General features: G+C 41.6%; 2 protein-coding genes across 6 annotated transcripts; both read left to right on the top strand.

Moving 5' to 3' along the window:
- The first annotated feature begins 1,934 nt into the window (after nt 1–1,934).
- On the top strand, nt 1,935–10,333 carry LOC118387294 (zinc finger protein 678-like). Its single transcript, XM_035775499.2, has 4 exons — nt 1,935–2,170; nt 6,119–6,476; nt 6,687–6,782; nt 8,269–10,333. Exons 1-4 carry the CDS (start codon nt 2,027–2,029, stop codon nt 10,023–10,025), a joined length of 2,355 nt encoding a protein of 784 aa, XP_035631392.2. The 5' UTR covers nt 1,935–2,026; the 3' UTR covers nt 10,026–10,333.
- Nucleotides 10,334–18,846: 8,513 nt separating this feature from the next.
- On the top strand, nt 18,847–22,789 carry LOC118387290 (zinc finger protein ZFP2-like). 5 transcript variants are annotated; one of them, XM_035775493.2, is made up of 4 exons: nt 18,847–19,026; nt 20,034–20,193; nt 20,320–20,382; nt 20,705–22,789. In XM_035775493.2, exons 2-4 carry the CDS (start codon nt 20,046–20,048, stop codon nt 22,516–22,518), a joined length of 2,025 nt encoding a protein of 674 aa, XP_035631386.2. In that variant the 5' UTR covers nt 18,847–19,026; nt 20,034–20,045; the 3' UTR covers nt 22,519–22,789. The 5 variants fall into 5 exon arrangements, with proteins under 5 accessions (XP_035631386.2, XP_035631379.2, XP_035631378.2 ...); XM_035775486.2 differs by lacking the exon at nt 18,847–19,026 and adding an exon at nt 19,038–19,494 and having other exon boundaries at nt 20,034–20,187; XM_035775485.2 differs by lacking the exon at nt 18,847–19,026 and adding an exon at nt 19,038–19,494.
- The last annotated feature ends 4,997 nt before the right edge of the window (nt 22,790–27,786 follow it).

Below are 27,786 nucleotides of genomic sequence, written 5' to 3'. Positions count from 1 at the left end.
AATGCAGTTAGTCTAGGATTAGGCTTAATCTGTGTCTGCAAAATCGCACGAGTGTACAAAATATTATGGACACCTTCCTAATATTGAGTCGCATCACCCCTTATGCCCTCAGAATAGCTTCAATTCGTCAGGGAATGGACTCTACAAACTGTCAAGCGTATCACAGGGATGCTGGCCCATGTTGACTCCAATGCTTCCTACAGTTGTGTCAAATTGTCTGGATGTCCTTTGGCTGGTGGACCATTCTTAATACACACAGGAAACTGTTGAGTGTGACAAACCCAGCAGCGTTGCAGTTTTTGACACAAACCAGTGTGTTTGGCACATACTTCCGTACCCCATTCAAAGGCACTTAAATATGTTGTCTTGCCCATTCACCCTCAATGTCTTTCACCTGGTCAAGCTATCTCAAGGTTGCATAACTGGTGACCCGTGGGTGGCTTTACTTGGCCCCCGAAGTTTGCTGAGCAAAAAAAAGTTTTCATTGTTGGATATAAAAGATTAAAAACACCAGGAAATCGGCTCTTTATTTAATTTTGGAAGTCTGTTCCCGCACAACAGAGATGTGATAGTATACAAATGTAAGCAAGTTTTAAAATTATTTTAGTAAAATTTGATCTGTTTGGGCTTCTTGCAGTAGATTTGACATTACAAATTATTTGTAATCATGTTCCGGCTGCCCGACCATCCGATCAAGAACAAAAATCGGTACATGGCTCAGTCTAGTTGATGATCCCTGGTATGTCATGGAAAGAGCAGGTGTCCTTAAAGTTTTGTTCATTCATTCTAAATTCACTTTCATTTTATTCCATTTTGATAGACCGCAGCGGATTTAGAATGTTGAATTTGTTTCATCTCTCACTGATGACCTGACAATCCCATCCTCTGAGTTATGTTTTATCTGAATTTTCAACATCATAATCATTATATAGTTTACTAGTTTGTGTTGCTGTGCTCATCTTATTTTCAACAATTAATTCCACGTAGAGGAAATAGAATTTCAGCTTTTCTATTGGCATGGTTTCCAAGAACATTGATGTTGAGTCTTTACTGATAATCTGACACCTTCATCCTCTACATGAGCATCTGTCTGGTTATCAACATCATGACTTGTTTGATGTTCCATAATGATCTTTGTTTTCATTCATTGATTCCACTTTTATAGACATCTATATCCTCCATTGGCATGGTTTTCAAATCCATTGATTCAGAATCTTTTGTTTTAGCTTGACCATCAACCTGCATTTCGGCTCCCAAATGGCGCAGCAGTCTAGGTCACTGTATCGCAATGCAAGAGGCAGTCCCTGGTTCAAATCCAGGCTGTATCGCATCCAGCCGCAATTGAGAGTCCCATAGTGCGTTGCACAATTAGCCCAGCGTCGTCCGGGTTTGGCCAGGGGAGGCTGTCATTGTAAATAAGAATTTGTTCTTAATTTACGTGCCTAGTTAATTCAATTCTTTAATGGTATGACACATTTGAGTTATTTAGCAGATGCTCTTATACAGAGCAATTTACAGGAGCAATTAGGGTTAAGAGCCTTGCTCAAGGGCACTTCGTGATATTTTTCACCATCTTTCTACAATGAGTTTCCAAGTCTGAAATGTTCGAGTTGTCTTGAACGTGGCACTATTTAGTGGAGGGTCTGAGGATTCTGAAACACCCCTTTCACTTTGACAACTTCTATAGTTTGAAACGGTACAGAAGCAGACGTGTGGATATGAAAATGCTCTCTTCAAACATGTTAACCAATGTCAAATAGGATTAACTTTTAAAACCATCACCCGTGTTGTTTTATACAGGGGATTATAATTAAAAGCGTCACCAATATACTTTTAAATAATACAGTGAAACTTAGATATTTGTTCATTGACAAAAAAAATGTTTGCATTTCCAAGTCGGGCGACTTTTATTTTGAATGAGGCGCATGATCACATGACCAAATTTGAACTAGCTTCATTGCAGTCAGGTGCTGGGTTTCCACTAGATTGTACGCCACAAATTCAAAATAGTCCATCTGAGCGCAAAATGGCTACAACTTGTTATAATGCGTTTCAGTCAGAAACAACATCGATTATGGCCGTTGTCGTTGACACGACAATGACAGAAATTAGCCGATTTCTGCCCACCGTGCCAAACTCTTACCCTAACGTTAGCAATCCGGAGAGAGAGGTGAGTAGCTGTAGCCTACAGTGCAAATTGCACTACAGCAAAGACTGGATCTCTGGCAACGGTCGGAGTTGAGCTTCCTACGTAACGTTTAACTTTAGCTAACTAGCTAAACTAGCTAAAGTTACACCACACAGAACAATTATTAAAACAAATATTTGGTTACACGTTACGTTGTCTAATAGAGAGGACAAGGTAAACATAGAGGCCTAATTCGGCGGGAAGTCCCTACGGCATGTAGCGGTTTTTTCTCCGAGCAAGGAGTTTTTGTATGGAGGTCAGTAAGTGTCGAATTTGGGCATAATTTATTTTATTTGATTATACGTTTTGTAATGGTCATAGGTTGTTACGAGTGTACTGGCATAAGTAGGACACGTGACAAACCAGCAACTCAGTGAGAGAACCATCGGTAGTGGTCTCGAAATGGCTGTACATATTTATAGCATGAGGCCTAGTAGCATAGCATCTCACTCAAGTGTTAGGGCAAGAGACAAGTATATCTTGTCAGTATATCCATAATCTTTGCTAATTTAATAGTTTATCCACTATGATAGTCTTTGGCGTAACTATGACTACGTTAGTTCTAGAGTGCAATATCAAAGACAGTACAGAATAAAGATGGACAGAAACTGCTTCTCCTATAGAAATCCCCGATCACGCTTGGAAGCGATGTCAATGTGACGTTGGCTAGCTATGCCGCGTTCAAAACAACTGGGAACTCGGAACTGGTAACTGTCATTTCTGACTTCAGTGTGTTCAAGGCGATTGGGAAACCGGAAATAGACATGCTTCGACTGGGAATATCGTTTTGAATGGTCATCCAACTCGGGAACTCTGGCTTCTTTGTTGAGATCCGAATTGAAGATTACCGATTTCATCGTTTCAACCTCGTATTTTTATATGTTCCCAGTTGTCTTGAATGCACCATTAAGCTCATCGGGTCTAATGGTCATCGCACCTAACTGCGCATGTGCAGGCCGTCAACTCAAAGACACTCCTTCAATATAAACGTCAGTTTATAACTTTCAGGAGGTCTGATTAATAACGTGTCCAGAGGAACATTTTACTCTACTCTTAAGGTATCAGCAGTCAAAGGATTGGACCTTTGAGAAGCAGTGTCATCGGTGTTGTGCCTTTTAGATTTCGAGAAAAGGAACTAAGGAATAATTTTTCACTTGTCTCATTGACCATGTTTACATGCACACCAATGTCCTGTTATTATTCGGGATACTCAAAGTATTCTGTTTTTAAATTGACATGTAAACATCATATCCTGTTTACAATATCACGGTTATGAGAAACCCGGACAAGATGCCTGGTATATGCTGATACTGTGGCATGTTAACTTCGTACCCGTTTTGAATATCATGGGTGTTGTGATGTTTTCAAACAATCTGGACTGTATAGCCTACTGGCTGGCTACTTTCACGCCTAATTTAGACAACTTTCTGCTTATATTTTCCGCCATTTGCTAGGCCATATTATAATTTTTGCCATTTGGTTGCATGTATCAAACTATAGTTTGATACATGCAGCTTCTCTTCTGTCATAACTTGTTGCCCCAGAATACTAAACTGTTGCTCACCAGAATGTCTTACATTGAATGCACTAGTAATTTAGTTAACACTTGTAAAGTTGTCCGTTTTTTTTAAGGGACGGGGGGACGCAATAACTCAGTGTAAAGGTTGGTTCTGTGCAGAATGTCCAAATGTCATCAGTTTGACTGGTTTTAAGGAGATGGAAGGCTGGGAAAACTATTAAACAGGTTACAGATAAGACTTCAGTTTGTCTTGGGTGCATATTTTATGGGTTTGAAATACTGTCTGTTTGCGTAAGTGTCAAAGATAACACATTGCATTTGCTCGAGATGCCGAAAGAAAAAAAAATCATATTTCTCCGCTAGTGATCCAGAGACAAATATTTGTTGTATTATTTTACTGCAAGATATAGATAATTCTGCAATAGTTAATATTACATTAAGCTTCGTGTCAGAAGGCTGCAGTCAGTGTTATAGGCCTGCAGTCAGTGTCCAGATTTCAATGACTATTCCATTTAACGCATATTCACTTCAATTAGGAATGTTCTGTTGATTCAATAGTAATGCCAGAGTTTCTAAACCCAGAAGCGCAACATCTCGAGACTTCCGGGAGCACTTGTGAAACAGCTTAACCTCTCTAGGGTATGTCCCACCTGGCCAACATCCAGTGTGATTGCAGAGCGCCAAATTCAAATACTCATTATGAAAATTCAGAAAATATACAACTATTTTACATAGGTTTAAAGATGAACTTCTTGCGAATCCAACCATGGTGTCAGATTTCAAAAATACTTTACGGCGAAAGCATACCTTACAATTATTTGAGAACATAGCCCAGCAGACAAATCATTACAAACAGTAACCAGTCAATTTGAAGAGTTACACAAGTCAGAAATAGAGAGAAAATTAATCACTTACCTTTGATCTTCATATGGTTGCACTCACATTAATTTATTCAATAAATGTTCCTTTTGTTCGATAGTCTCTTTATATCTGAAAACCTCTGTTTTGTTCACGCGTTTTCTTCAGTAATCCACAGGCTCAAACGCAGTCACAACAGGCAGACAAAAAAATCCTAATTGTATCTGTAAAGTTCATAGAAACATATCAAACGATGTTTATATTCAATCGTCAGGTTGTTTTTAGCCTAAATCAATAATATTTCAACCGGACAATAACGTCATTAACAAGAAAGGCACTCTCGGTCGCGCGCATGAAAAACCTCTGAGACACGGCAGGGTCCACTCATTCAGACTGCTCTTACTCCCTCATTTTCAGAATACAAGCCTGAAACCATTTCTAAAGACTGTTGACATCAAGTGGAAGGCATAGGAACTGCAATTGGAGTCTTAAGTCAATGGATACTGTAATGACATTGAATAGAAAACTACAACAATAAATAAATCCATTCAGGAAGTAGGAATTTTTTTTCTCAGGTTTTCGCCTGCCAAATCAGTTATATTCACAGACATTATTTTAACAATTTTAATTTGGGCACGCTTTTCATCCAAAATTCCAAATGCGAAGAGAAGTTAAGCAGACCAGTTTGGGGTTTGAGAAGTCAGTGAGGGAAGTGAGAAATTCTAACAAATCTAGGCACAACCTAGATTTTGAGTTTTTGTTTTCAGTAATTGAACATGTTATGACTCCAACCTTGTGAAAGTGACAAACTGACAAGTTTTAATTTGAGTCAAAAACATCTTTATCGGAGTGCTTTTAATTTGATGGCCTGCACATGCGCAGCATGGCTCGAAACGACCGTTAGGTCCGATGACGTTTCTGCGCATGTACTTAGCTAGCCAATGTCGCCATGCCATCGCCTAGAAGCGTGATCGTGGATTTCTATTGTCTTCGTGCTGTACAGTCTTTGGTAATGTCATCTTTTTGTAGGCACGAACACCGCCATGGTTTGTTTGGACAAAGTCTATGGGGAAATTAATGGAGATTTTTGTAGCGTTTTTGGATAAACGGCAAAAGTTAGGTCTGTGGTAAACGCAGGCTTATGAGTTCTTATACGTTTTGTTCAATGAGAGAGTCTTCATCAGGTAACAACTTTTTGTGAAATTTGAAGCATTTATCAGAAAAATCACAAAGGCTTCATAGTTCATAAAGGCCAGGTTAACCAACGACTATAATGTCATAGAATAAAACCTATAAGATCTCCTATGCCTGTGTTAACCTCAGACCTTTTTTTTCTGTGTTCATTCCAAAACCCTATTCTTTCCCCATAGGAATGGCTGAACGAACAGAGGTAACTCTTCTGTTTTTTTATGACTACAGGCTGGCGAACTCTATTGCTATCCCATCTAGCTAGTTAACTTACTGGTTTCACTTCCTCATTTCAGTGTGGCTGGCTGCACAGCTATCTACTTGGGTAACCTTTTTTTTTATTTATTTTTTATTTCTCTACACAGCTTTGCAAAATTATGAATCTTGTAACAGGGGAGGCTATTAGGAAAATCTGCCAACTATTCCTAGTGGCCTCCTCAAGTTTACATAATGAGAACGATAAACTGAAGACCAAGGTGGAGCAGATGGATGAAGTTCTGAAAACCAAGGTGGAGCAGATGGATGAAGTTCTGAAAACCAAGGTGGAGCAGATGAATGAAGATATGAAAACCAAGGTGGAGCAGATGAATGAAGATATGAAGGCATTGACTGAGAAGGCTGAACATTATAGAGCATCACTGGCTAAAATGCAGACACAAGCAGAACCGAAAGGACCCACGCATATTCTGCTTAATGGAATGATTTTTGCAATACCACCAGTTGGTGAGTGTGTTAGACCTAGCTAGCTACCTAGTCATTACTGCCTAGGCTTTAGCTATGTCTAGCATTTTAGCTATTAGGGTTCTTGGCTTGTTTTTTATATTGATTTAGGCCTACATGACTTACACCACACATCGGTTTGTGGAAAGAAAGGAAAAAGCGAAACAGCGTTTTGAACGTGTTTTAATGTAATTATGATTGATATGTTTTTAGGTCTCCCAATATTGTCTGGAATGACAGCGGCTTCAACATTGCCAGGGAATGTCAGTCAAGCAAACCCAGTCACTAACGCCATGTCAGTCTCTGCAGGTAATCCTTAAGAGGATTTTATTTTGAATAATTGTTACGAGACCAGGGTCTTATTCACTAGGAAGCAAATGGGCCAAAACTAAATGTTTATTCTATTTTTAAATGATATAAATGAATGTATTGGTAGATTTATTTGACTAGCGTCCTGTCCAGCTAGTGTATTTGTACATCAAGATGCCTCATGCTACATAAAAGTTTGCTCTCTAGTAGGGCAGGGCAATATATTAAATTAATTCAAACACGTGTGTTAGTGCAGCGTTCCAAATGCCTGTATCGCAAGAATCTAGGCTGAATTTATTTCCCATTTTTATGAGCATTTGTCTTATTGGTCACGTCTTCTTCGCTCGTCCCTGTACTGTGTGCGCTGTGCACACTCCCCCTGCCACCAAGCCCCTCCCCCTGACACAACAACAAAGAGTAAAGATCACTTCTTCCTCTCTGACAACAAGTAGTTTCAACTCTATTTGCAATTGAGGTTTGGCCAACAGGACTGGTCATATGGACACTGAAACACAATTTTACTGTAATAGAGGAGAAGTTAAGGTCTAACGATACCATTTGTATGTCTCAACTCAAATTGTGTGAATAACCTATTAAAACGTGAGTATCAATGAACATTGATTCTGGAAAACTAATGCTTAGCTACTGTTGCTTTCGGTACTATGTACTGATAGCAGAATTTTAACCACAGACGGTAATACTAGATGTCTAGTCTGTTTTATAAATGTGCAATGAGCATTAACTATATAAGGAATAGGCAACTCGTTCTCATTCTGAGAAATAAGGTAGGCCACTTGATTTCAACATCTGAACAAAGAGGACAGGCTAGCATCCTTTTAAACAGTTGGAGATGGACAGAAGGGTGTGTTCATATCTATTCAACTGTTCTGCCCTGTTAACTAGCAAGCTAGCAAATAGATCCAAGTTGGCATGACTTTAAATATAAAGATTAGCTGGCTATTTGCTAGCACCTGAGCTTGAGAGATTGTTTGAGACCTGTGTTAATTTTCTATAACGCCTACTACAAGAAGTTGGTCATTAGTGAATTTGGATTATGCATGGTTCTGGTTAAATGTTGAACCAAAAGGGCATTTTCATAGACTTAAAAGCCAGATCACTGATTATTGCAAAAATCGGGTTAAACTATTTTGATAAAATAATTAACATATCAATGGGTCTTGTGGAAGGTTTTTTAATGTCCTCGGTATAATTTCAGAAGTCCTGAATTCATTAGATTATTGCTGACTGTTTGAAATGCAGTGTATTTGACTTTTAATTGTACAACAAAGTTAATTTAGAGAACATATGAAGTGTGTATCGCCCATGAGTTAGCCCTACACTATAGGCTCTGGACCTATGGGCCATTCTGGCTCAGACGAGGCTACTTACTTTTAATTCATGAAATTAGTATAATCTTCACATTTGTAAAACCTGTTTAATTTATAGTTTTCTAATGTGTATATACTCATATTTCTTTCATCTTTAGGTCCTGCAAAGGTTTGCAGCAAACCCACAGAGATGTCTTCATTGGAGAATGACTCCTCTCTGGGAGACACAGATGGACTGAATACAGACCCCTCCCCAAGAGACACTGAATCCAACGTTGAGCATATGAGAGCTGCTCTGCCAGGGAGCAACGAGAGAGACGGCCATGAAAGCCAGAAAAACAGCAATACTACTAAAAGGATGCGATCCAAAGAAACCAAATGCTTCAAGTGTGATGTTTGTGAGAAGACCTTCAGCCGGAAGAACCTACTGGTACAACACAAGCTAACTCACACAAGACCCTTCAAGTGTGATGTTTGTGAAAAGACCTTCAGCAGGAAGGGGTCACTGGAAGCTCACAAGCTAATTCACACACTGGTACATCAGATGCTAATTCACACAGGAGAGAGGCCATTCGCTTGTGGTCAATGTGGCAAAACATTCAGAATGTCCAAGCAGCTCGAACATCACATGGTGCGTCACAGAGAAAAAACATTCAGTTGCAAAGTCTGTGGAGATGTTTTGTCTACCAAGAAAGATCTGAAACGACATCAGCTTGTTCATGCAGTGGAGAGACCGTTCAAGTGCCTGACTTGTGACAAGGGTTTCACGTCAAGGAAACTGCTTATTGAGCACGAGAGAATCCACACCGGTGAAAAACCATACACCTGTGCTGTGTGTGGAAAGAGTTACAGACAGCATGGTGGCCTAAATATTCATATGCGACGACATACAGGTGTACGTCCGCATTCATGTTCAGAGTGTGGTAAGGGTTTTATGACAAGCAGCAGCCTCAAAAACCACATGGTTGTTCATACAGGGGAGAAGGCATTTACATGTGAGACATGTGGAGCTGCTTTCGGCCATAAAGGAAACCTTGTGAGACACCAAGTGCTTCACACAGGGGAGAGACCATACAAATGTGAAGTGTGTGGGAAAAGCTACCTTCAGTCCACCGACCTAAAAGCTCACATGCACCGTCATGGGGCAACCAAACCATTTATGTGTGACCTATGTGGGAAGACTTTTATGTACAATTTTCAAATGAGACGACACCATCTAAAATGGCACACAGCTGAAGGAGAGAAGCAGAGGGAACGACAGAGAAGAGAGAGAACGAGAATCGCCAGGAGACCGGGAACCTCAACAAAGCCATTCAGTTGTGACATATGTTTGAATGGCTTCAGTTCCATGCTAACTCTGAAAAACCATCAACGAAGTCACACGGGACAAAAGCAATACTCTTGTTCCATTTGCGGAAAGAACTTTGCCTATAAAAATACTTTGGATTATCACATGAGACTTCACAGTGGGGTGAAGCCCTACCCTTGTAAATACTGTGAAAAGAAATTTGTTCTTAGGCAAGCTCTAGAAGGACATGAGCGAACCCATACAGGTGAAAAGCCCTTCAAATGCAGTTATTGTGACAAGACTTTCTCAGTCAACACCAATCTCAAAAGGCATGAGCGAGTCCACACGGGAGAGAAGCCATTCAAATGTGACGTCTGCGGGAGAGGTTTCAGCCAAGCCAACAACGTCAAAGCCCACATGCAAGTCCACACTGGAGTTAGGCCTTATTATTGTAAGAGATGTGGAAAGGGCTTTTCTGACATAAGACACTACAAAAACCATAGCTGTAATGGTGTGGCAGCAACACGTGATCGGTCTCGTAAATCTTCAGACCGCTCTTTCAGAAATAAGAAAGGAGGTGAAGACAGCAGTGCTTGTCATAATGCTGCTGTGATGTCGACTCAGTGATATAATCTCTATCATTCACAGTGGGGCAACTTCCTGCTTTCAGACATCAGGAACAACATGGATGTATTCAGTAGGGTGATAAGTTCTCGGGTGAGTTTCTGGAAAGCCTTGTAGAAAATTAGAAAACGTTCTTTAGGAAATGAGATGAGTGCCTGCTGTAATGCTTGGAGATCTTGCTGTAAGTCTTAGGGTCATTGTTCATTAGCCCACATTCTCATGGACGTGTTTATTTCTGACTGCTGAATCATTTACAATGTTTTTTTCTTTCTATTGTGTAAATCATTAAACACCTAATTCATGTGTAAATATCAGAACTTCTCATTTACATTATTGTCCGTCAGCTACATAAGACCGCTAGATTACTTATTCAGGTGATTGTCCTGATTGGACAAGAATTAAGGATTTCTTTTTTATACAGTATATACGTACACTAAGTGTATAAAACATTTAAGAACACCTGCTCTGTCCATATACATAGACTGCGTGAATGGGCATGTCAAAAGTGTGAGTGACTTTTTAATGGGTATGGTGGGGGTGGGCAACGCAATATTAGGAAGGTATTACTAATGTTTGGGATACTCACTGTATATATGTTGGCATTAAAATGAACCTGAAGACCTTTTTTCCTGGTTTCTAAACTTTGGTCGTCTCCCTGGATTTTGGTTCTTTTTCATTTTTAAATTGGGCAGGCGAGTAATTGACAACTTTTCCCAGTATTCCCAAGTTTTATTTTTTAAATGTCTCTTACCTTTCTGCTCGACAAAAACCTTGCGTCAGTTCTACTTTTATAATTATTCAATTTACAATTAATACTTTCATAGTTATTTAGGGTGCGTAATAGATTTGTTCTGTAGAAGCAGCACAATATTGGCTTAGGGCAGTGTGGAAGAAATAATCATGAATTGTTCAAAGCCCCATAAACAAAGACTGCAAAAGGGCTTACATGCTGACCAGACCGGACACGTCTCGTGCGCGAGCGTCGCAAAATAAATTTAGAAATCCATGTTATTCAATTATTGCACCCACACTGCTCGCTCTCGCGCGCCAACGAGCGTCTGCAACGCCAAGGGCTAAAATAGAAGTCGTTCCTATTTCAGACGCAAATCGCGCTGAAAAAGTAATTTCCTCATTGGTTTATAGAAGCAGGTACGTGGTTATACCCACGTGGGTGATTGAAAGACTAACTTTGTTGCCGGTTGTGTGGTAATCCAATGAAAGTTTATAAATTCAAAGATGAAAAAGCCTGGAAGGAGGAGAGATGGCTAGAAACGATTCGGTTGGCTGCCTTATGTGTGGATTAATTGTCGGAGTAGAGGACCTTGTGCATTTCAGGTAAAATAACAACTCAATGTTTATATCCCAGGACATATTAGCTAGCAACAGCAAGCTAGCTAGCTACATTGCCATACATGTTTAATGCTTTTCGACCTGTCCCCAAATGAATGTCATTGGTTCTGAGTTTGTTTTGATATTTTAACCTGCGTGTCGTAGTCATGTTTGGTGTGGGGGGCAAAATACATTTATGCACGATAGCCACGCGTGCAGCCGGTTTGGGTTCCGTGTTACTGGTCTTTTTCTATGAAGAATCTTAAGTCAAAGTGAATAATCGTGAAGCAATAGACCTTGACCTCAACCTAGACCTATTGCCTCATTTGTTTTGTAATTGTGGACTGAATAACTTCTAGGCCTTAGATGGCAACGTTAATTTATTTCCGTACATACTATAGCAGGCTATTTTATGAGGGTCATTACAATTGTTACAACAGTATTTCATTTTTATCAACACGTTTGTGCCATATCATCCTGATTTAAGGTTACTGTAATTTATTGAGTGGTGTGATTCCCTGTTTATTGGTCATCAGTGTCCTGGATCAGAAAGAAAACACCTCATAATGGTACAGGAAGCAACTCCACCAGTACTGTATGTAAGACTTACCATTAATCTCAGACTCTCTTCCATGCATAATGATTCTGTTATGTCTCATGTCCACAAATGAAGGGAAACGGTGTGTAGAGGCGAGAAGGAATTATCAAGTGATTAAAGGTGTCATGCTGTTTTTATGGCTGCTATGATCAGGAGTGTATTTGTTCTGGGCCTCCCGAGTGGCACAGTGATCTAAGGCTCTGCATCACAGTGCTAGCTGTGCCACTAGAGATTCTGGGTTAGAGTCCAGGCTCTGTCGCAGCCGGCCACGACCAGAAGACCCATGGGGTGGCGCACAATTGGCCCAGTGTCGTCCGGGTTAGGGGGGGATTTGGCCGGCAGGGATGTCCTTGTCCTATCGCGCACCAGCGACTCCAGTGGCGAGCCGGGCGCAGTGTACACTGACACTGTCGCCAGGTGTACGGTGTTTCCTCCGACACATTGGTGTGGCTTCCCGGGTTAAGTGGGCATTGTGTCAAAGATGCAGCGCGGCTTGGTTGGGTTGTGTTTCAGAGGACCTTCTCCCGAGTCTCATCGCTGCAACTCCCGGACAGACAAGACTGTAACTACCAATTTGGATACCACAAAATTGGGTAAGAAAGTTTTTTTTTTTAGTGTATTCATTCTGCCGATTCTGTTAAAGCAGGGGTGTCAAAGTCAAATGGACGGAGGGCCAAATAAAAAATTTAGCTACAAGCCGAGGGCCGGACTGTTCGAATGTTCATTGAAAATTTTTTAAATGACGCATATAGTCTAGTGAACCTAATTGAACCTACTGAAAACCTAACAAATATATTCCAATATGATCAGATAAATAAAGCAATATTTTCTTATGGCTCTGTCAGTAATCTTTAATTTTCAACAGACACAAAAGACAAATTTCCTTTATATAAAAATCCCCATAACATGAACATTAAATGAAAGAAACCGGTATTCAAGGCACCATCAGTAGCCTATATTTTCTATTTTAGCAAAAGTGGGCTAAATTTACTTCAAAGAAAAAAACAATAATAGCAATTTTCTATCATCCACTCAACTGAAATATTTTTAAAATATAATTGGATTGAAATACAATAAAATAAAGTGCAAAAATCTATTAATCAAAAACAACACTTTGTTTAAGGAGAAGTAACATGCAGTGAAAACAAATATTAAACTTTAACTTTTAAACTTGAACTGAGTAAAAACTCTAAATATGTGATTGCACAGTAATGTTCACTTGTTTGAGGTTGAGGGTGATACTTGGTGGTGTCCCATCTTTTCCACAAGTTCATCAATGTTCGGGGTAAGGCTCTGAGCTGAGGAAATCCTCAGAATTGAGTGGAGGTGTTCAGCAGTAAGTCGACTTCTGTGTGATGTTTTGTTCAAGTTCATCAAAGAAAACAGTTGTTCACACAGGTATGTGCTGCCAAACATAGACAACGTTTGAGCAGCCTGGATGCGCAGCTGGGGCATTGTGTCGGGAGGAAACGGGCGAACTCCGCAGCACCCACTGCCGCATATTTTGCCCTCAGTGCATCATTGCATTGGAGGTCAATCAACTCCATTTGGAGGTTTGGTGGTGAGCTTTCCACGTCAACAGCAAATGGGTTACCGAGCAGTTCCAACCTGCTTTTTGTGCTTCAAAGTCAGCAAATCGGCGTCGAAAGTCAGCGGCAAGCATACCTATTTTATCAGCCAACTGTGCGCTCGGGAACGCACTGGTAGAGAGCTTCTCTTTCATGGTCTGGCAGCTGGGAAAGTGGCTCAAATTTTCTTTCCGCATCTGCGTCTCCCACAGAGTCAGTTTGGTTTTAAATGCCTTCACTGTACTGTACATATCAGAGATGACACGATCCCGACCCTGCAGCTGCAAGTTCATTGCATTCAGATGACTCGTAATGTCACACAGAAAAGCCATTTCACACAGAAACATTTCGTCTCGGAGTTGTGTTGTGTCTTTCCCTTTGCTGTCCAAGAACAGACAAATCTCCTCACGAAGCTCGAAACATCTTTGAAGCACCTTTCCCTGGCTTAGCCATCGCACCTCTGTGTGATAAGGCAAATCACCATGCTCCGTTTCTAACTCCGTCAGAAATGCCTTGAACTGGCGGTGATTCAAACCTTTGGCTCTGATAAAGTTAACTGTGCGCGTGATGATGCTCATTACATGCTCCATTTTCAAGGCTTTACCGCACAACGCTTCCTGGTGTATGATACAATGATAAGCTGTCAGCTCACCTGTCGCGTTTTCCTCTTGCATCTTTTCCCGTATCTTCGCCACCAGTCCGCTCCTGTGTCCACACATCGCAGGTGCTCCGTCGGTTGTCAAACCCACGAGTTTTTCCCAAGGCAGCTCCATCTCATTTACACATCTTGACACCTCTTCATACAAATCATGCCCCGTAGTTGTGCCATGCATAGGACGTAAAGCCAAAAACTCCTCTGTCACGCTTAGGCTGGAGTCCACTCCGCGGATGAAAATTGACAACTGGGCAATGTCAGAAATGTCGGTGCTCTCATCCACAGCCAAGGAATATGCAATGAAATCTTTTCCCTTTTTCACAAGCTGCTCTTTTAGATTGATGGACAACTGGTCTACTCTCTCGGCAATGGTGTTTCTGCTCAGACTCACATTTAAAAAGAGTTGCCTTTTTTCTGGGCAAACTTCGTCACAAACTTTAATCATGCAGTTTTGATGAAATCCCCTCCGTAAATGGCCGGGCTGATTTAGCGATCTCTTCTGCCAAAATAAAACTGGCCTTGACAGCAGCCTGGCCTTGTGATTTGGCTTTTTTGAACAGAGCCTGTCGAGATTTGAGGCCTCGTTTTAATTCCTCTGCCTTTTGTAGCCTTTGTTCCATGTCCATATTCTTGTTTTTGTCCGCGTGTTTCGTTTCATAATGTCGTCTCAGATTATACTCTTTCAGTACCGCCACACTTTCTCCACACAGAAGACACACAGGTTTTCCAGCTACCTCCGTGAACAAATACTCCGACTCCCACCTTGTTTGAAACCCCGGTTCTCAGTGTCCACCTTCCGTTTTGCCATTTTTGATGGGTATCTGAAAGTTAATTTTACTGTGATGCTGACAACTGCTGTGCCAATAAATATTGAAATGAAGCAGCCTACTGCTCGGTGCGTCACCGTTGCATTGTGGGAAATGTAGTATTGGTGCGTGTAAAAGATCTGCGGGCTGCCGGCTTGCTGCGGTCTGCGGGCCGGTTCTAATAATAAATCAAGATCATCCCAGGGGCCGTAAAAAACCTTCTCGCGGGCCGGATGTGGCCCGCGGGCCTTGACTCTGACATATGTGTGTTAAAGGGAAGTGAACAAAACCGGGATAAACACCTTCATTTGTCCAATAGAAACTCTCGTTTACAACTGTTGGACTAATGATTACACCCAAGATCAGTAAGATGCAGACAAGATTGAGCAAGGTGTTATTGAATGTGTATGTCTGTCGCCTTGATTTCTCAAATTTGTCTTTACCTTTGCATCTACAGTACGTTCAGAAAGTATTCAAACCCCTTGAGCTTGTCCACATTCTGTTACCACCTTATTCTAAAATGTATTAAATTGTTTTCCCCCCCTTATCAAGCTGCTACACACAATACCTCATAATGACAAAGCAGAAACAGGTTTTTTTATACATTTTTTCACTTTTTATAAAATGAATACAGAATTGATCACATTTACATAAGTTTTCAGACCCTTTACTCAGTAATTTGTTTTAGCACCTTGTGCAGCGATTACAGCTTTGAGTCTTGTATATAACGCTACAAGCTTGGCACACCTGTATTTGGGGCGTTTCTCCCATTTTTCTCTGCAGATCATCTCAAGCTCTGTCAGGTAGGATGGGGAGCGTCGCTGCACAGGTATTTTACAGAGACTTGTCCCGAAGCCACTCCTGCGTTGTCTTGGCTGTGTGCTTAGGGTCGTTGTCCTGTTGGAAGGTGAACCTTCACCCCAGTCTGAGGTCCTGAACACTCTGGAACAGGTTTTCATCAAGAATCTCTCTGTACTTTTGAACCTCACTAGTCTCCTAGTCCCTGCAGCTGAAAAACATCCCCACAGCATAATGCTGCCACCACCATGCTTCACCATAGGGATGATGCCAGGTGTCCTCCAGATGTGACGCTTGGCATTCAGGCCAAAAATAGTTCAATCTTGGTTTCAATCAGACCAGAGAAACTTCTATCTCATGTTCTGAGAGTCCTTTAGGTTCCTTTTGGCGAACTCCAAGCGGGCTGTCGTGCCTTTTACTGAGGAGTGGTTACCATCTGGCCATCTGAATACTATCCCAAATATACTGTGTGTACAGTGCCTTCGGAAATTTTTCAGACCCCTTATATTTTTCCACATTTTGTTTTACGTTACAGCCTTATTCTAAAACTGGAAAAGGGGTTGGGGATTGTATCTATTTGTGGACTCGTGTTTATTTTTTTTGCTTCGCAGCTTGGGATACGACTGGTGACTTGCTTTGCTCTCCGGAGCATGCCCCTGTTGAAAGGAGTGATAACTGGACTGGCATTAGGTGTTGAGGAGGATCAACTGATGCCCGCTGTTTGGTGTGATGCAGAACCGGTGGAGAGCATGGTGAAACCGAGAAGACCCTGACTTTTGATGGCATTGTTACCCATCAATGTCAGTTATCCTGTGAGAGCTTTTGTTCCGAACCCATTACAGGGTTTTAGGTGACAAGCTTATGGTCATGTTGCAGCAGTGTGTAGGAAGTGGATTCCTAGATGTGAGAAGTGTGCAGGAGGGTATGAGACAAAGGAACAGGTATGTATTGCAGCCATAGCGTGGGAGAGCAGCGCTCCCTCACTCTTTTCACAGAGATGATAAAAATAATTATGGAAAATGTATTCGGATCAATTCTAAATTAATTCCATGAAAACGATACAATGACAAAACAAAGCAACAGTAAACGTCATCCCCCACAAATGTTGCAGCCCCTCCCCTGGGCCAATCAGTGTAATTTTGTAAATGCCGGATCTTAATGGCAAGACGCATCATTCATCCAAATTTTGTCAAAATTGGGCCAGTGGTGTCTGATATTGCGTGGGATAGCTTGACTCATATCCCTGAGCATGTGTGCCATATTTCAAACAGATCAAGATATAAACATGTGCCTGTTAGAGCGCTACAGTGTTGTTGATATGAATGTTCTTACATATGTTGAGTCTCGACTGTGTTCAACATGTGTACCAAATTGTTACAATAACAATATCCTGGATTCATTTATATGCATTTCTGTTCCAGACCACGCCCACGTGAATGTTTATTGGTTGTGTTTTAAGTACCAGTCTAGACAATATTGGTTTGAAACCTTTGTCCATAGATGCCAATAACCTAGATGCCAATAAAAGATGAGAGAAGCCTGTAATTTTCATCATAGGTACACTTCAACTATGACAGACAAGTTCAAACAGGTGCCATTAATACAGGTAACGAGTGGAGGACAGAGGAGCCTCTTAAAGATGAAGCTACAGGTCTGTGAGAGCCAGAAATCATGCTTGTTTGTAGGTGACCAAATACTTATTTTCCACCATAATTTGCAAATAAATTCATTAAAAATCCTACAATCTGATTTTCTGGGTTTTTTTCCCCTCATTTTGTCTGTCATAGTTGAAGTGTACCTATGAGGAAAATTACAGGCCTCTCATCTTTTTAAGTGGGAGAACATGCACAATTGGTGGCTGACTAAATACTTTTTTTGCCCCACTGTATATAGGCAATAGCAGCCTGTAGGTAAATAGTGATTTCTCCCCTATCTTCTCTCTCTGGTGGTGGAGGGAATGAAGAATACCATTCAAGTCTATGGGGCTTCTTTTTTTGTTGTTGCTATGATCCCTTACTGATGTCACCACTTCAATCAGTGTAGATGAAGGGGAGGAGACAGGGTAGGTTGTAGAAACCTCATGATGGGTACTGGGAAAATTGTAATATCATATAGTAGCCTAAACCTATCAATGTTACACTGAGCTGGTTTGAATGGAATATGAATGACAGTCAAATTTGTTGGATGCGTTTTACTATTTGTTTTGGATGTTTCAGTTTATTTTGTGCCTAATAGAAGTGAATGGTAAATAATGTATTGTGTCATTTGAGTCACTTCTATTGTAAATAAGAATATAATATATTTCTAAACACTGCTACGTGAATGTGATTGCTACCATCAGTACAGATAGAGCTGATGACTTGTGAATGAGTGAGAAAGTTAGACTCACAAATCATTGTCGTAGTTGTTACATGGTCAACTACTTATGGAATAATTTTTTACTTCTCTCATTGACTTCTCAAACCCCACCTAGTCGGCGTTGTCTGTTTCGCAAGCGTCACCTCTGGGTTTAGAAACTCTTAGTCCTTTATCTGTCACAAAGTGTAATGAATTCACACTCCAAAATAGCCCACACAGTAGGTGGCAGCATGCACATCTAACGTATGTTTGCAGCCTGCCATAATACCATAGAAGGAAAAGACTGAGGTTGTCACTAGTTAACACAAAGTCACACACCGGTTTATTTCTACAATATCGAATTAAAATTCGTTTTTTAAGACTAACCATAACCACACTACAAACTGTAAATGAAGCTATATTTTGTTTGTAAATTTGTACGATAACCTATTTTGACTTTGTGGCTGTGGTAACTAGCAACAACCGAAGACAACCTGCCTTCCGGTCATGTCAAGAAGGTATACGCAGATATGAGAGATATTTTACCAGATGTATAAATTTGAAGTGTCCGTTTGGCGTTTCCACTCACCACCAAATAGGGTGGTGAGAGGAAGCACAATGGCCGGCAGTGGGAGAAGATGCTCATTTTCTCATCGATGAAACATCTCCGTAATTTTCTGTTCCCAATACTAACATCTGTTACGGACAGAGTGGACTAAGTTGTGTTGTTTAGAAGGAGTGGAAGGGTGAATTTAGTTATTTTTACACGCTCAATTCAAAGTAGGCGTTCCCCTGACGGAAATATGCAAATACGTGCTAGAACGCGCTGATAGGCTCTCGCTAGCGCGTCCTTCCTCTGCCCACGAGGATTAATTTGCTCACATTGGAAACGATAGGCTGTGGTCTTTCTTGGGTTAGTTATATTAACAAAACTTTGGTATACAGTTTTGAGAAAAATTGGGGGCATTTCAGCAAACACTTTGCCTAACCTTAATCTAATAATGTACTGATGTTCTGTTACGTTAATTATCCAAATATTCTGCGTACTTTCTAACTTGCTACGAAAAGTTAATTTGGACAAAAACAGTATCCCTTCTTGCCAAATCCTTGCCTTCCCGCGTCTGGGACAACTACTCTCATTGTTAAACGGGGACACAGCCGTCTCAGTATTTCTGACGACTAGCTTCCCGTTGCTGGCAGTATATAGTTAGCTTGGTTATTATTCTATGCTAATGAGTCTGAGGGCAACATGGCTACATCTTACAACACGTACCAGTCAGAAACTACATCGATTATGGCCGTTGTTGTCGAGGCGGCAATTACAGAAATTAACAAACTTTGGCCAAACTCTTACGCTAACGTTAGCAATCCGGAGAGAGAGGTGAGCAAAAGTTACGTCAATATACTGGTGACTACGCGTAACGTTACCTATCTAGTTGATCCAACGTTGGTTTTTACCCACATGATAAATTATGTAACTAGGGCTGAATTAGCTAGCTTCCTGCAATTTGCTTCTCTAGCAGGCTAACGTTACTAGCTAGCTATCTCAGCCTTCGGCTAAGCTTATTAGCTAACGTTAACTAGTTTTCTGACCTATTGGTTTCTCATCTTCTTTTCTGTAGCAGCGTATAGCTTAGCCAGTTACTTAGGTAACATGTTTTTCAATTTCTTGCTTTCTTGTCAATATAGACCATTCGTATTTTCATTACTGTCTTCATCAATAACCATTAGTTGTGCTAGCCCTCATTTATATGCATTAAGTATCAATGTCTAAAGATGCCTTCTGTTATATACTGGTGTAATTGAGTCATTTTGTCAGTAAACTTGTTTCACCATGACTGGTTAATTGTTTCAAACTTCGGCAGAATATAAATAAACTGTTGACAAAAAAAACAAATGTTTTTCAATTTCTCTACACAGCTTTGCACAATTATGAATCTGTTGATGGATGAGGCTATTCGTAAAATCTGCCAACTATTCCTAGTGGCTTCCTCGAGTTTACAAAATGAGAACGTGAAACTGAAGACCAAGGTCGAGCAGATGACCCAGTTGTTTGAAAACAATACACAGCCTGGTAAAAGTATGCTTATTTTAATGCTCATGTAAAAAAATATTGATATTGCCATATGGGTTGGGTCAGTGCAATCTGGAATCCATGGCACGTCCACCCCCTAACCATTTTAATTTCCAACTTCATTGGGTTTAGGACGTCCCAAGGAACTGGATCGCATGGACCACCATATATTGGTAGACTTATTTGACCAACTAAGTAAGACTAGTATCCAGCTTGTCTATTTCTACATCAAGATGCCTCATGCAACAGAAACAGGAGATGTGTAGGCTCCGGCCCAATGGGGCGTTCTGTATTGAGAGCTTTCAGTGCCAACAACGGAAACCATTTAATTCAATATTTTTAATGTGTAATGCATAAATTTAATAATTTGATTTCATAAAATAAATGTTTTTAATGATTTGACACTGAAATCAATTAATACAAGACAACTTATTTTGAAATTAGCTTGCTAATGTGTAAAGCCCACTTTATTTATAGTTTTGTGTGTGTATATTACTCATATTCCTTTTATCTTTAGGTCCTGGAAAGGTTTGCTGTAAATCCACAGAGACGTCTTCATTGGAGAATGAATCCTCTCTGGGAGACACAGATGGACTGAATACAGACCCCTCCCAAAGAGACACTGAATCCAACGTTGAGCATATGAGAGCTGCTCTGCTTGAGGGCAACGAGAGAGACGGCCATGAAAGCCAGAAAAACAGCAATACTACTAAAGGGACACGATCCAAAGAAACCAAACGCTTCAAGTGTGATATTTGTGAGAAGACCTTTAGCCGGAACAAACGGCTGATACAACACAAGCTAACTCACACAAGACCCTTCAAGTGTGATGTTTGTGACAAGACCTTCAGCAGGAAGGGGTCACTGGAAGCTCACAAGCTAACTCACACAAAACCATTCAAGTGTGATGATTGTGACAAGACCTTCAGTCGGAATCGCTTGCTGGTACGTCACAAGCTAATTCACACAGGAGAGAGGCCATTCGCTTGTGGTCAATGTGGCAAAACATTCAGAATGTCCAAGCAGCTCGAACATCACATGTTGCGTCACAGAGAGAAAACTCTCAGTTGCAAAATCTGTGGAAATACATTCTCTACCAAGAAAGATCTGAAACGACATCAGCTTGTTCATGCAGTGGAGAGACCGTTCAAGTGCCTGACTTGTGACAAGGGTTTCACATCAAGGAAACTGCTTATCGAGCACGAGAGAATCCACACTGGTGAAAAACCATACACCTGTGCTGTGTGTGGGAAGAGTTACACACAGAGTGGTGGCCTGAGTTATCATATGCGAACACATACAGGTGAACGTCCACATTCATGCTCAGAGTGTGGTAAGCGCTTTATGACTAAATCCAGCCTTGAAAGACACAAGGTAATCCATACAGGGCAGAAGCCATTTACATGTGAGACATGTGGAGCTGCTTTCGGCCATAAAGGAAACCTTGTGAGACACCAAGTGCTTCACACAGGGGAGAGACCATACAAATGTAAATTGTGTGGGACAAGCTACCTTCAGTCCACCCTCTTAAAAGCTCACATGCACCGTCATGGGGCAACCAAACCATTTATGTGTGACCTATGTGGGAAGACTTTTATGTACAATTTTCTAATGAGACGACACCATCTAAAATGGCACACAGCTGAAGGAGAGAAGCAGAAAGAACGAGAGAGAAGAGAGAGAACGAGAGAGCGAACCGCCAAGAGGGCGGGAACCTCAACAAAGCCATTCAGTTGCGACGTATGTTTGAATGGCTTCAGTTCCATGCTAACTCTGAAAAACCATCAACGAATTCACACTGGACAAAAGCAATACTCTTGTTCCATTTGCAGAAAGACCTTTGCCTATAAAAATACTTTTGACTATCACATGAGACTTCACAGTGGGGTGAAGCCCTACGCTTGTAAATACTGTGAAAAGAAATTTGTTCTTAAGCAAGCTCTAGAAGGACATGAGCGAACCCATACTGGTGAAAAGCCCTTCAAATGCAGTTATTGTGACAAGACTTTCTCAGTCGGCACTAATCTCAAAAGGCATGAGCGAGTCCACACGGGAGAGAAGCCATTCAAATGTGACGTCTGCGGGAGAGGTTTCGGCCAAGCCAACAACGTCAAAGCCCACATGCAAGTCCACACTGGAGTTAGGCCTTATTATTGCAAGAGATGTGGAAAGGGGTTTTCTGACATAAGACACTACAAAAACCATAGCTGTAATGGTGTGGCAGCAACACGTGATCGGTCTCGTAAATCTTCAGACCGCTCTTTCAGAAATAAGAAAGGAGGTGAAGACAGCAGTGCTTGTCATAATGCTGCTGTGATGTCGACTCAGTGATATAATCTCTATCATTCACAGTGGGGAAACTTCCTGCTTTCAGACTTCAGGAACAACATGGATGTATTCAGTAGGGTGATAATTCTCGGGTGAGTTTCAAGAAAGCCTTGTAGAAAATGAGATGCAGGCCGCCATAATGCTTGGAAAGTTTATGGTCAATGTTCAGTCTCATAGAGGCATTGTTTATTTCTGACAGTATGCCGAATTGGTTCCGATATGTTATTTTTTTCTATTGTGTAAACCATTAAAAAATGTAATTTGTGTGAAAGTATCAAGCTAGGTATTCACCTTTTGTCTGTCAGCTACATAGGACCACTGCGTGTGTTATTCAGGTGACTAATTGGGCAGGAATTTAAAGAATTCTTGTTTTTATACTTTATGTAAAAAAATTAATGCATTTACACGGAGGCCAGTGTATTAGGTACACCCATCTAGTACCGGGTCAAACCCCTTGCTGCTGCCAAAACAGACTGAATTCTTCGGGTCGTTGAAACATTGCTCAATTGGTACCAAGGGACCTAACGTGTGCTAGGAAAACATTCTCCACACTATTACCACCAGCCTGTGCCGTTGACACCTGACAGGATGGCGCCATGCTTACGCCAAATCCTGACTACCAACAGCATGACGGAACAGGAGCTGTGATTCGTCCCACCAGGCAATGTTTTTCCACTCCTCGGTTGTACAGTGTTGGTGATCGTGTACCCATTGGAGCCCCTTCTTTTATTTGGCTGATAGGAGTGGAACCTGGTGTGGTAGTCTGCAGCAATAACCCATTTGTGACAGACTGTGGAGTTGTGCGCTCTGAGATGCCGTGCTACACAACACTGTTGTACTGAGTCGTTATTGATGAATATCATAGGCTAATTAATTTATGGTTCAACAATTGAGGGAGTGGAAACTCCAAACATTAACTAGATCACTAACTCTAAATACAATACCCACTGCTAGTAGCGATGTATTCATCCAGGTCACAAATGTAACCGTGCAGCTAACCTAACATAGCAGGTGTAAAATAAACCCCTCAAACTAGATCCCCCTACGTACTGGTCCAGACAAGAAATTCTGTTGAGGTAGGTTCTCTTCTGAACTGTTCAACCAATCCAGTAAATGTGGAGGAGGAGTTAAGATGGAGTCTTGCCTGTACTGTGTTGTTTCTTTCCAAAAGCCTAAGTTCAGTCACAGGCCCTCTATCCATTTATAATGAATTAATATCTATGATATTAATTAGTGCACATAAAAATATATGTAATTAATCTCTATTGAACAAATCTGGAAATTCTGGATTCCTATTTTGACAGTAATAAATAGCAACTATAATCTAATTGTCAACCCAAAATTCATGAACGTCACTGGATTAGGTTGCACAAAAATATATTGAATCATGTATTCCAGCTTGGACTTGTTAGATGAAACTACTTATGTGTCATACTTCTTAATAACGTGCGATGATGGCCAAATCATGGGCTGGTTCCACCAGCTGACAGCAGGGGGAAGTGTTAGTCTGGAGCTTTGTATCACTCGGGGTTCTATTTTCGGCTGGTGCTGTGGTGGTGCAAGTGTCAAACGTATGTTAGTTTGCAAATTCGTCATGTAAAAACTGGCGCACTGGCATTTTCCAGCCTAAATGCCAGGTTTGACAATTGACCGGTCTAACATCACCTCGCTTGAGGCGTGGCCTTAAAAACAAGCGCAAAGGTGACCATTCCATGCAGTGCTAATGGGAAGTTAAGGCAAAAAGCAGGTCTTACCGGTAACGCAGTGAATGGCATGGATTTTGAGAGCAGAAGCACAGAGCCCATATGAGGAAAGATGTGCCGGTGAATCTCGTATTTAGAAACTTTTTTTTTAAAGGTTTCACCCGTTTTTGTTTAATTTGATAATAATAATAATGAACATTCAAATTGGACGCAATACATAAAAGTCTGCAAATACACAACTTGAAGCAACCACATATTTAGCCATGGAGCATGTTCTGATTGGCCAGTGAGACAGACAGAACAACAGGGAGGCCAACCAAATGGCTAGAGCAGAGGATCAGTTATAGTGGTGAGTTGTATCTCCAGACAGAGGGACATTTATAGTGGTGAGTTGTATCTCCAGACAGAGGGACATTTATAGTGGTGAGATGTATCTCCAGACAGTGGAACAGTTATAGTGGTGAGTTGTATCTCCAGACAGTGGAACAGTTATAGTGGTGAGATGTGTCTCCAGACAGTGGAACATTTATAGTGGTGAGATGTATCTCCAGACAGAGGGACAGTTCTAGTGGTGAGTTGTATCTCCTGACAGAGGATCAGTTATAGTGGTGAGTTGTATCTCCAGACAGAGGATCAGTTATAGTGGTGAGTTGTATCTCCAGACAGAGGAACAGTTATAGTGGTGAGTTGTATCTCCAGACAGAGGATCAGTTATAGTGGTGAGTTGTATCTCCAGACAGAGGATCAGTTATAGTGGTGAGTTGTAGCTCCAGACAGAGGGACAGTTATAGTGGTGAGATGTATCTCCAGACAGAGGATCAGTTATAGTGGTGAGTTGTATCTCCTGACAGAGGGACAGTTATAGTGGTGAGTTGTAGCTCCAGACAGAGGGACAGTTATAGTGGTGAGTTGTATCTCCTGACAGAGGGACGGTTATAGTGGTGAGTTGTAGCTCCAGACAGAGGGACAGTTATAGTGGTGAGATGTATCTCCAGACAGAGGATCAGTTATAGTGGTGAGTTGTATCTCCTGACAGAGGGACAGTTATAGTGGTGAGTTGTAGCTCCAGACAGAGGGACAGTTATAGTGGTGAGTTGTATCTCCTGACAGAGGGACGGTTATAGTGGTGAGTTGTATCTCCTGACAGAGGGACAGTTATAGCTTTGAATCTCCAGTGGTGTTTTTACATATTGTATTTTTTATCATGAGCAACATAAAAAAAGAGGAGGACCATGTCTCACCAGTCACTGGTACAGAACTGTTTCAGAAACGCTCTACTGTAACTGTTGTGTCAGCAGTACTGCATGTGTAAGTAGGGTGTGTAGGTTGACCGTGGGGGGGGGGTTGTCATCACATGCAGTGATGTGGCCTGGTGTGTATTTTCTTTTCTCAGTCCGCCCCTGACCAGTGCTGTAGGTAAGACTTACTATTCATCTCAGACTCCCTCCCTGCATACTGATCCTGTTGTGTCTCGTGTATGTTTAGGCACCACTGTGTAAGCCAGAAATAGATATGAATGAAAGAGGCTAAAGCTGGTGGTCTCATTCACAGGGAGCTTTGATGAGACAGAAGAAATGCACGAAGTGTGCTGTTGCTCATCTTCCTCATGACGTGCTTCATCCTCAGTCTGCTTGTGGACGTTGGGTTCTTTGTGGTCAAGTTGAGGAGGGCTCGCATCCCCTGGAGAAAAGAAGGGTAACAAGAAACCAGCACACTAGGATCATCTCATGACTACCTGTTAGCTTACTTTTCCTATTTTGGTTCATCTCCAGTCCTCAACTGAAATTTCACTCCTGTTGGTTTACATTTTATTAGAATAAGTTGATATTGAGTTCAACCAAGTTCAAATAAAAATGTTATTAAAAAAAGAACACAAACCAGCATAATGTTCAGCCCTCAAGGACTGGAGTTGTGCACCCTTATTATGGCTTATACACTGAGTGTTCAAAACATTAACAATCAATTTCATTTATTTATTGTAACTTTCAATGAGTGAATAGGTGTGGAGTCGGGCGCAGAGAGCAAAGGATGCGGGAAAAAACACGCTTTAATGTCCAAAATAATCACAGGAACAAAATAGTATACCCAAACTAGGTAATAAATACTACAAAACAAAAATGTACCCTATCGTGAAATACAAGGACAACGAGAAACCAAACGAAAACACTAACCACTCTAACACATACAGATGAACAAGCCCACACAAACAGAAGCGGGCTGAACGAACTTAAATAACCCCACCCTAACAACCAAACAAGGAACAGGTGAAACCAATTAGACAAAACCAAACGAACACAGAACAAAGGATCGGTGACAGCTAGTAGACCGGCGACGACGACCGCCGAGCGCCACCCGAACAAGAAGTGGAGTCACCTTCGGTAATACTCGTGACATTTATAAAGCCTGTCACAAAGACACAAACTAATATTGAGTCGTAAAACCAGGAAACAGGGTTTGATTCCCGGGATCAACCATATGTAAAATGAATTCACGCATGACTGTAAGTTGCTTTGGATAAGGTATATATTATATTTTACTAAAACATTTCTAGTATGGCACAACCTCTTTACATTTACTTTACATTTTACATTACATTACATTTAAGTCATTTAGCAGACGCTCTTATCCAGAGCGACTTACAAATTGGTGCATTCACCTTATGACATCCAGTAGAATAGTAACTTTACAATAGTGCATCTAAATCTTAAAGGGGGGTGAGAAGGATTACTTATCCTATCCTAGGTATTCCTTAAAGAGGTGGGGTTTCAGGTGTCTCCGGAAGGTGGTGATTGACTCCGCTGTCCTGGCGTCGTGAGGGAGTTTGTTCCACCATTGGGGGGCCAGAGCAGCGAACAGTTTTGACTGGGCTGAGCGGGAACTGTACTTCCTCAGTGGTAGGGAGGCGAGCAGGCCAGAGGTGGATGAACGCAGTGCCCTTGTTTGGGTGTAGGGCCTGATCAGAGCCTGGAGGTACTGAGGTGCCGTTCCCCTCACAGCTCCGTAGGCAAGCACCATGGTCTTGTAGCGGATGCGAGCTTCAACTGGAAGCCAGTGGAGAGAGCGGAGGAGCGGGGTGACGTGAGAGAACTTGGGAAGGTTGAACACCAGACGGGCTGCGGCGTTCTGGATGAGTTGTAGGGGTTTAATGGCACAGGCAGGGAGCCCAGCCAACAGCGAGTTGCAGTAGTCCAGACGGGAGATGACAAGTGCCTGGATTAGGACCTGCGCCGCTTCCTGTGTGAGGCAGGGTCGTACTCTGCGGATGTTGTAGAGCATGAACCTACAGGAACGGGCCACCGCCTTGATGTTAGTTGAGAACGACAGGGTGTTGTCCGGGATCACGCCAAGGTTCTTAGCGCTCTGGGAGGAGGACACAATGGAATTGTCAACCGTGATGGCGAGATCATGGAACGGGCAGTCCTTCCCCGGGAGGAAGAGCAGCTCCGTCTTGCCGAGGTTCAGCTTGAGGTGGTGATCCGTCATCCACACTGATATGTCTGCCAGACATGCAGAGATGCGATTCGCCACCTGGTCATCAGAAGGGGGAAAGGAGAAGATTAATTGTGTG

Source organism: Oncorhynchus keta, chromosome 9, assembly GCF_023373465.1.
Source record: "Oncorhynchus keta strain PuntledgeMale-10-30-2019 chromosome 9, Oket_V2, whole genome shotgun sequence".
NCBI lineage: Eukaryota > Metazoa > Chordata > Actinopteri > Salmoniformes > Salmonidae > Oncorhynchus > Oncorhynchus keta.
Note: the sequence above shows the minus strand (reverse complement) of the source record. Positions and strands in the feature narration are given on the sequence as shown.